The 11,128-nt window shown below is 35.8% G+C and overlaps 1 protein-coding gene across 1 annotated transcript; it reads right to left on the bottom strand.

The window, feature by feature from the left end:
* Positions 1-9,917: 9,917 nt before the first annotated feature.
* On the bottom strand, positions 9,918-10,333 carry LOC143565648 (putative mitochondrial protein AtMg00820). Its single transcript, XM_077052552.1, has 2 exons — positions 10,277-10,333; positions 9,918-10,181 (listed from the first exon to the last, which is right to left on the bottom strand). The coding sequence occupies exons 1-2, from the start codon at positions 10,331-10,333 to the stop codon at positions 9,918-9,920; spliced, it is 321 nt and encodes a 106-aa protein (XP_076908667.1).
* Positions 10,334-11,128: the final 795 nt, after the last annotated feature.

An 11,128-nucleotide genomic window follows, 5' to 3' on the forward strand; every position in this document is an offset into this window, starting at 1 on the left:
CTTTTGCAGCTGGAATACTGGTTTTCTTAATCCACTGTCGACCTGGAAATATAACTGAAACATGACATGTGCTCCCACTGTCACGATATCTCCCAACTGATTTAACCTTCCTAGCTCGTTCATCCTGAATCTTCACTTTGGCTATGGGTTTGTTACTTGCAAAACGAACCTTCTTCTGCCCATAAGATTCTGTGAACCGGATTTTGTCTTTCACCAAAACTGGATCCACTCCTTTCGGTGACATGCCGACCATATACAATGAACCCATTTTCTTGCCATGAGCAACCACGAGATTCCCTTTGACTACCTTCCACTGCCCATTCCCAAACTTAACATCGTGCTCCTGGTCATCCAACTGCCCAACTGAAATCAAACGTTTCTTCAAACCTGGAATAACCCTCACGTCTTTCAAAGTCTAAGAACTATCGGCTGAAGTTATCAAATCAACATCTCTCATACCCGTAACCTCTAAAATATCATCATTCGCAAGTCGAACCTTTTCAAAATCCCCAAACTTTAGATTCTTCATCGTTTCACTACAGTGAGTGGTATGAAACGATGCACCAGAATCCATCACCCAAGCATCAACGTTACTCTCAACACTGCAAACCAAAGCCTCATCACTACTGACCCCGTCATCTGTGTCGTCTTCTGTAACGTTCATCTCTTTCTTACCATTTGGACATTGATTCCTGAAGTGCCCTTTCTCTTTACAACCCCAGCATTCAATATCTTTACGAGTCTTAGACTGACTCCTCTTCCTGCTCCCACTGCCTCACTGTTTTCCCCTACCTCTACCTTCTGTGACTAACATATTGCCTGGTGATTCACTTGAACTTCTGCGTCTTGAATCTTCACCCAGAATCAGAATCAGATCCCGAATCCCATCAAAGGTAATATTTGTAGACGACATACAAACCGCAGTCACTGTTTGCGACCAACTGTCGGGCAAAGAGGATAATAACAACAGGCTTTGAACTTCATCATCAAACTTAATGTCAACTGACACTAAGCGGGACATGATCGAATTAAGATTATTAATATGCGTTGTAACTGACCCACTCTCTTTCATTCTTGTTGTCACTAACTCTCGGATAAGATAGACCTTATTCGCTGCCAAAGGCTTCTCATACATGTTGGATAGTGCCTCCATCATACAACGGGCTGTGGTTTCTTTCATGATGTTAAACGCCACATCTTTCGACAACGACAAAGTAATGCAAGCCCTAGCCTTTTTGTCTAACTTCTTCCAATATGCATCTGACAACTTTTCTGGTTTTTCATCCTCAAGCACTACATCTAAGTCTTTCTGACAAAGTAACGCTTCAATCTGCATCTTCCACCAACCAAACTTCTATCCATCAAACTTCTGTATTGAACTCTTTCCGTCTTCTGCCATGACAATGACTAAAACGAAAGCCTGGATAAAAATAGAAACAAACACAGCAATGGCATAGGCCTGAACTTAACGGCTGTTCTACTGAACTCTGTTAAAAATCTACCTATTTAAACGCAACGGTAATAACGAATTGTAAAATCAGAAACTGAAACTTTAAACCGAAACAATAAAACCTGAAAAACGCGGTTGGAACTAGTTATCTGTTTCTTTAAAAAAAATGACTTTTGACTTGACAACGAGTCTTCAAATAATAGGATCTTGATTCAACTGTTCTTGGCTCGTACTTTGCTAAACCGGATCTCGACCCAAATTTATTTCCAGGCAACTGCTCTAAGAGTTTTGGTCCACACAATCAAACTAGGCTTGCTGCCAAGTAATTGGAAGCCAAAAAATAAATTGATTTGGTCCGATAAAAGATAATGAATCCAAAATCAACTTTAGTACATAGACCCCAAAGCAAAACTTTGTGTCTCGTCCAAAAGGAAATAAAAAAAACAAATCTTGATCAAATGCTCATTCCAAAATGCACACCTTTCTTCTCCACAAAACTGATATGAACACAACAGCCACAGCAATGTCACTGCTTTGTTCTAATCTTCTTTAGTCGGAAATAGAACTGCTGACAACGAACCAATGACGGCGGGAATTTAGCGACGCTACCTGGTGGTGATGCATACTTGACTGAACCCTAGTCGCGATCGTCAGGCTGGGTTTAGCGGCGGCGAACAGCGACGGCATATACCCTAACGACAATTAGAAAACCGTAGCGGCGGCGGAACCCTAACGCCATAGGGTGACGGCGGCTGGAAGGCTTGGCTATGACTCGGCTGGTTCAGCATGTTCTTCGTGTGAACTCGAACCTAAGCTCTTGATACCACTTGTTAGAATTAGACGCACACACGAACCGAACACAACACATGAAAGTAATAAACGAACACGAGGATTTAACGTGGTTCGGTCTAAAATGACCTACGTCCACGGGTGGCAACTAGGTATTTTTTATTGAGTGACAACGATTGCAAGTACATAATGTGGTTTAAATAGATATTGAACTAAGGTTAGTAAATTGTTGAACAAGAAATCTAAACTGGGCTGGGCTTGGGCCTGGCCGCCCGCACCCGTCTTCTCTTTGACTTCATAAAATACACCGGGCCAACAAGGCCTATGAACCCAACAATAAGTAAATCACCATCTCATCATTTTGATGACATATCACACGTATTTTTCTCACTTGACAAAACTTACCAAATTGATGATCAAGATTTCATTTAATTTAGTTATATATATTTTTCCTAATCCAAAATGCAACAGTTCATCCAAAGTGTCCATTTTTAATGAATGAAAGACGTTTGTAATTACAATAATGCGTCCAAACAACAGTGCGTCTAAAAACATTCTAGTCACGTCTACGCATATAGCATGACCTAAATCACATGTGTCACATATTAAATCCTGCATAGGTTTCGAATGCAAGGTAACCAACCTCGTATATATATTGAGTTAGAGTAGAATTTAAGTAATTTTTATTGCTAGAGTTTTATAATTATGTGAACTATACATATTAATTCACCTCGTTGTTCTTAAAAAGAAATAATTTAAATTATACTAAATAGTTTATTTTTTTAGTAGTGTTAACTTCTTTATATAGAAGAATTAGTATGTAAATTAATCAATAAGGTTCGTTACATAACATTAATATATTATTAATATATTATGATAGCAAAAGTACAAACTTGAATAATTTAAAATTATTTTATCAATAGAATCTTTACAAAAGTATACGTCTTACATAATATGCATATACTATCTACATAAAAACCATTAAGCTAAATTCTTCATATTTTTTATTTGCTTTCTAGTTTAGTTAAAAATAATTTGGCCTTTTCTTCTTGTTCACTAAAAAAACTAAAATGTGTGTAGAATTTTTGTTTTGTGTTGTATAAGTTTATATATGGTAGGCTATTGTAAGAAAACACAGTATCCTAAAAAGTTTAGGAATATATCTATATTGTGCTAAAAATTGTATGATGTCATATATATCTAAGAGCTATAATGTCTTACTTACATGGAATGCTTTATTTTAATTTTTTCTATACTTCTTAGAAAACTTTGATTTCTTATTAAACCATTTTTTATATATTGTATCATATTGTACAATATTATGTCATAAACGTTATGTTACAAACATGTTAAATCACTTTGTTGGTTTACTGACCTTATAATATTTTTTTAATTTTGATTTAGAATTTAAGTAAACCTCATTGCTGTTAACTTTCATTAATGTTTGTATTACATATACATAATAAATTCACCCACATGTTCTTTGTTTCATTTTTTTGTACAACAATTAAATGTTATCTTGTAGAAGGAAATAAATAATTTAAATTTATATCACGTAGTTTATTTTTATTAAAATTGTTTAATTGTGTGTACAAAAGAATTGGTAGTAAACTTGTAGGTGATGTATATTATAAAACATTAAATTATTGCGAGCAAAAAAAAAACAAACTTAAATTAATTAAATTTTTTAATCAATGGTTCATATTATTACAAATTTTAATATTTACACAAAAATGTTTACCCCCCCCCCCCTGCACTATATAACTATTATTATATGATGATATATTGCATCATATTTGGTTATCTTTATATTAAACAAAGTGATATTATATTGTAATATATTAATTATCTTATTTCATTTTATATTAATTGTTGAGATTTATTAATGTATTATGTTGTGCTCGATCACATATAGCATCCTATTAATTGTATATTCTTTGAACAAAGGTGTGCCATATGGAGAAAAAATTCACAGCAAAAAAAATCACCTTACACTAAATATTAATCCAATTTTCAAGTGAAAGAGATCTTGAGTAAAACCCTATATACGTAGAGTTTGTGTTGGCTTATAATCGCATTCAGCTTTTCACTAGTTTCCTAGGTTAATAGATTGAATTAGCGTCCCCAAATATGAAGGGAACAACAAAGATGTGCTCAAACAGGTTGGAAACAGAAATGCATAACTAAAACAAGAAGGAAATAACAAAGAAATTGTTTCAACATTAATTAAACTTTCAAGGCACCCTTATTACTACCATTACACTGCAAATATAAAAGAAACAAAAGGAAACCGCAAATCGGACTTCCATCTACCCATGCATCCATGCATCCAACCGCATATTAAAGCCGACCAGCAGATCACGGTGCGGAATCTAGGATCTCATAGGCGCGTCTGACTACGCGGACCTCTTCGGTCTGATGGAATTCTTCAACAAGCTCTTCGAGCAGCCTATACTCAAGGGAGCTTGAGGTTCTACCAAATCAATAACTTGAGAAAGCAACACTAACCTCTCTTGAAAAAGCACTAACCGTATCATCAAATGGGCTTTGAGCTGATTAATATATTCGTTTGACATTTTAATTGTTTTTTAAATGGAGTAACAATCTTATCAACTTTGTCGAATGACAAGAAAAATAAGTGTACCTAGGGACTCCTATTTATAGGCCAAAAAAATTTAAAAAAAAATACTACTTATAATTAATTCTACCAAGGTGGGACGTACACCAAATAATAAAATTTAAAAAAAAATCCCAATACATATTGTATTTTGGATCAGATACTATAGGCGGCTTCATATTTGTAAAGTAGTAAAAATTGCATCATGATCAGCTGGCTTTGACCAGATCAATAATCACTTCTAATTATGCAAATTGTCAGCTGGTTTATCAAACGAACTTGATAATTTGTACGCAATCTATCTCACTTATCGGTTCGATTCTCAAATTGGAAGAAATGTGATATTTGTGTGCAGCTGGTGAAGGGCTAAAACTTTCAGTCTCAATATATATACATCTTGTAAACCAATGAACATCATATTCTTTGGTATTTTGATTTGCATTTTGTGCAATATTCCATTCGTTTGAACAGAAAATATAATTCAATGAAAAAACTAGTGAGAAACTAGAAATTATAGTGCGGCGCAGAAGAACCCAAAATGAAAGCAGCATGCCTGATTAAAACGAGCATCCATAAGAAAGAAAACTCCCTTCCCAAAAAGCACACACCGCCAGACGTTTAAACTGGTACCACACTACCACTACAAGTAGATTGATTCTATAAGTCAATTAATTCGGTATCGATTAACTAGTTTCCGGATTTGGGTTGATATACGTGCTTCTGCAAATGAACTGATTCTGTCAATTAAGCTTGAATATTACATAACGACACAGCAGATGATGAACAACTAATATCTCGTGGATCGTTACATAATTCAGAACTATAGTATAGGGTGGATTCATGTACTCTTCGCTAATGGTTTTCCTATTTAACATCGTATGCGAAGGCATGAAATTGCATGAATATATTAATTAACACAATCTGAACTGAACCATTACACATTAACATACTAATACCCCCATTACATTACCTATCAACTTTCAACATAACTTTCTGTAACACTTGTCGGGTGGATTCATGTTCGATACTGAAAAACCCGACTTTTCACAAGGGCTATTGCGAATGTGTTATCAACTTTCAACATAACTTTCTGTAACACTTCTCCAGCCAACTCGTTAAACAACTCTCAGTGCCACAAGTCTTAGCTTCACACGATGAGAGTGTAACTGTTGCTTGCTTTTGTGGGAACCATGTAATTGGAGATTGCCTGTAATAAACTGTGTGCCTAGTGGTGCTTCTACCATCATCCTCATCTATGTTATGTTATGACACTATCACTATACCCGACAAGTTGTTTGGACCCAGTCTTCCCGTACTTGATCCTGTAACTTGTCGTTGTCATCAAATATATCAATAGGTTTCGTATAGCCATACCATGAGATTCTCGTGGGATTTGCATGCATCGACTAACAATACCCACAAAGAACGCCATATCCGGTAAGGTATGTAACAAATATCGTAAGAAACCTACTACCTGTCGATACTCGGTTGCGTTGAGTTCGGTTTCAATCTTAGCCTTAGAATATTTCACACCGTAAACCATCAGGACTTGAGACAAATTACAATTTTGCATACCAGCCTCCTTCATAATTCATTTGGTGTATCCTTCATGTGTAATTAATATCTCATCCTCTTGTTGGAATACAGGTTAACTTCCCGATATCCAGCATCTCAAACTTGGTTGCCGTACCCTTCTTGAAATTGGAATTATACTCGAGCTTGTACCTGCGACACAAATCATGTAGTTAGACGACGACGATAAAAAAATGTTTTCCACCGGTCTTTGTGTAAACTTACTGCTCCTTGGAACATTTTTGAAACTTTATGTCTCGTAGGATGTCTTCGAGCTTTGTATTCAAAGCTCGGGGTGTTTGCCTTAACCCGTACAAGGCCTTTGAAAACTTGCAAACTTTTGCCTCCTCACCCTTTTTCTCATATCCTTCGGGTTGTGAAAAAACACAACTTCTTTTAATTCACCATGCAAGAAAGCCGTTTTTCATCAAGATGGTGGATTTTCCCACCTTTCTAAACAGGGTTCAGCGTGTCGTTCATGGTACTTTGTCGTTTCCTACGACCCAACGCTTTGTTTTTAGTAGAATTGGTTTTCCTATTCAAAAGGGGGTTGCGGCGCAACTTGTTGCCCGTTTGCCTGCTACTTTATTGTAATCGTTTTGATTTTAATGATAAATGAGCGTGTAGATTCAGAATTAGTAATTGTAAAAAATAAAAAATAAAAAAATAAAATTAGTAGTTGAATGCTCTCGATCCGGGATACCGAAGCAAAAACATCATCAAAGTCAATCCTGTGTTGTTATAACCCTTTGTAACCAACCGAGCTTTTTACTTGTTTATCGTTCCATCTCATTTCGTTGGAATTAGAACACCCACTTCAACTAGATACATTTTTGCACCCTTTGGAAGTTTGACTAACTTCCATGTTTCATTATTGTTTATCGAATAGATCTCGGTATTCATAGAACGAACTCATTCTTGGTTCAACTTAGCCTAAAATAGCTACTTGGTTCGCCACTTGCTGTTAGGAGTAATATCTCATAATCTAAATTAACATGTAGCACATAATCTTCTTGTAATCTTCTTGGTAAAATCGAGACTCGGGTTGAACATCTTAGGCCCGTTTGGGCCTCATTTTCACTCGAATGGACTCGTGACCAACTACTCGTTGACTAAACTTGAGAGTGGGTTGAGGAACTAGGCTTGCTATGACTCAGTTCGGCTGAACTGCTGGACTCAGGTTAACCTGGTGATGTAGGTTCGAAGCTTGGGCTACCTGGGCTGCTTCCAAACATGCCTTCAATAGTGGTTTCGATTTGACCAATTCCATTGTCATTTGCACCGCCCCAAACCATAGAAGACATACCTGGCTTGTTGACATACAAGCTCGTAGTCACCCCAAACCATGCACCCAAATACTCGTATGTGTTCAATAATCCGTTTCTATTTCTTGAACCATTCATACGATGTTTGATCAACCAAAGCACGGGTTGGGACCCAATTGATTAGAAAGGTTGAATGTCGGACTGCATCTCTTTTAAAATACTCAACATCATCCCCATTAAATTTCGGTTACGCCTTTCTACCATACCATTTTGTTGTGGCGTGTACGGGGTGGTTAAATAGAGAATAATTCCACTTTCATCGCCGAACCTATAAAAACTAAACCTAACCTAGACACTCTAGTTTTAAATTTATAAATTAGACTCTCCTAATGTTAGACCACTAGACAGGCAAGTGTACCTATCGACTGTAGTAAAGCCTAATGAAGTCTGGGATATCGAACCCAAAGGACACTAGCGACACCTAAACTAGACTCTGACTAAAAACTTAAATGAATATGTTTAATTGATTTTTGTGTTTTTTTATTAATTAACTATGAACTAAAGAATACTTAAACTAAAACTGACACTAACACTAATTATTTTTGAATTTTTATTTATTTAATTTTAAAACTTATAATTAATTTAACTAGATTAAACTAGAAAAAAAATAAATTAAAGCTCTAAGACTTAGATGAAAACAATAATGAGAAAGGTGTTACCTAGGCTTGAAATCCTATTTGTGAATATTGGACGCTTATCGGCTATGGAAACGGTGATGGCACCGGGATCTAAAGATTCGACACCCCTAGACAACCTAGTGGATCCCTAATCATTCTTTGGGTGTGACCTAAAAGAAACCCTAAGGGACGTATGACACAAACTGGTTGGTTGGATTACCTCTCAGTCTCTCCAACAATATTAAAGTACTCTAATGACTAGACCACCTCTTAGTATCACTAATCAAAATACATCCGGGAGTGTAAGGGACGTAAGGAGTAACCTAAAGATGCTCAAAGACTTGGGATAGCAAAAATCAAAAGACAGTAAGGGGAAATCCACTCTCGTGCAATCTATACCCAAACCACCTAATAACCAAGATAATCCCAATTATCTATTACCTCTCAGTCTCAAGATAGGTAGAACACAATTTCTCTAAACCCTCAAACAATAGTTCCTATTAATTATGTTGACTATAAACCATAAACTAGTTACAAATACACAGTAGGTAACCTAATGCGCGTCTATACTTGAAAGACATTCACAAAGACACATATGGAGCTATCGAATAAAAGTAAATTAAAAATAAGCATGCATATTCATCTTATTAAACATCAAAAAGTTTACTACTATAATATTAGTCCAACACCAATCACCACGAAACCGATAAACAATCCAAACTCAACAAATATTCATTCAAAACCTAGGAAACTAGGGAGGTTTAGCCAATAATCATACTCAAGAAAATAAAATAAATAAGTTCATAATAAAAATAATAAAGTTAAAACAAGAGAACCGTGTTTGAAGGAGTAGGTGTGAACCCGAACACCTCCGAAAGGTTCGTGACTTGTAGCTGCCTCTTTTTAATTGATATATGTTTTTGGCTTAATTCCTCTCTTTCTTCTCAATTCCAATGTTCCGATAATATATATTAATTTTTTTAGCCGCCATTCTTAGCCTAACTCTTTTTATTTTATTTTTCTAAAAGCCCACCATATCGGCCACTCTAGTTGTCAAGACATTTTCCTTCAAAAGCTCGTTTAACTCATTAGCTCACAAATCAAATACGAGCCCACTTTATTCTTTGGTGTACTCCACAAATCACATCGCATCTGGTTACATATTTTAAAGAGAATTCTTGTCAATAAGATTTAGTCATTCATTTAGGTATTATTATATTCTTTTAAATATATTGTAACAACTCTTTTCTTATTATATATTTATAAATTTTATACTCGTATAAGAAGATCAATAAAATAAATTAAAGATGTAAAGTTGATACACAATGATGCATTCACAATTTAATTAATATATTATAATGTATGTAAAATCCATCCATCAAACAAACGAACCCATAAAATAAATAGGTATTATTTGTTTTAGCTCGTTTTCTCCCGAAATCAGTAAAATCTATATATGAACCAACTAGATGAATTATTTAATAAAAACAACCTTAAAGTTACTCAAAAGTGTAGGGAATAGTTATAACATTTATATATAATTTAGCTTATATCAGTACATAAACTTCATCATAATCAAGACCTTCATGTTGCGAAAAGCCTTGTACTACAAATCTAGCTTTGTTTCTTGTAATAAACCCTTTGTCATCCTTTTTATTACGAAACACACATATCGTTCCTATCGGCTTCTTGTTCACTAGTTTCTTAACCAGCCTCCAAACATTAAGCTTATTGAATATTAACAGCTCTTCTTGCATTACTTCTACCCAGGAATTCTCCCATAGAGCCATCTTGTAATCTTTGGGTTCAACCTATGAAATAAAACAAGCAAAAAAGACATCTGTTAAAGGTATTGAACGTGCTTCGTGTTTGGATGCCGCTAGAAGGAGATCCGATGAGCAATTGCCAGTTGAGACTGGTAAATTGCCAGTTGAGCAATTGGATCGACATGCTCAATTGGCATTGCTTGAATCTCCACAGACAAACTCAGTTATGGGATGGAAAACGGCAGGAGCATTGATAAGAACATCAGTGGTTGGTTGAACAGAATCTGGTTGATCAACCACATGCTCTTGATCAATGAGGCCATCCTATAGACTCTCCAGGAAAGGAATGATGATTACTGGAGCCGGTGTGGAGTAAGTGTTATTAGAAGTTCTGGCGGGAATGTCATTTGCAGCAATCTCTTCGGTAGCAACCTGAATATCATCTGATGAGAGAGGTGTGGGAATAGACTCAACCACACTAGGTTCTACCTAAAGATTCTACACAGGCTCAGTCTGGTTTGGGTCAATGTTATCAGCTGACATAAATGAATTCGAGTCTGAATCAGAAGCATCTTCTATGTTGACCATATCAGTTGTATCTGCTGGTGGAGGCATTGGATTAACTAATATTGGTTCAGGTGTAGTAGGCAATACATTCCTATTTGAGGGACTAGTAGATAAATTGATATCCTCCAAGCTATTTAATACATAGTTTATTAAAATTGATTGAGAAACTGTGGTATGGACTAGAGCATTTGCAACATGAGGGGTATACATTCCATGAAACTGGTGAAATAATCCTTCATAATCAAACATCCAATTTGGTCCCGTGTGTGCATCAGTTGGGTTCATTTCTTGCCAATCAATGTTGTATGATCCACTATCACTTTTGCTTTCTTGTTGTAAACCCGATAAGCAATCTTGTTGGCAGCATATCCCACAAAGTAGCACACAGCCTTCTCCGCAAATTTTGACGTTGAGTTGGCATTTGA

The sequence above is a fragment of the Bidens hawaiensis genome, unplaced genomic scaffold (genome assembly GCF_021521415.1).
Source record: "Bidens hawaiensis isolate Kalapana, Puna unplaced genomic scaffold, B.hawaiensis_p1.1 tig00022502_1, whole genome shotgun sequence".
Lineage (NCBI taxonomy): Eukaryota > Viridiplantae > Streptophyta > Magnoliopsida > Asterales > Asteraceae > Bidens > Bidens hawaiensis.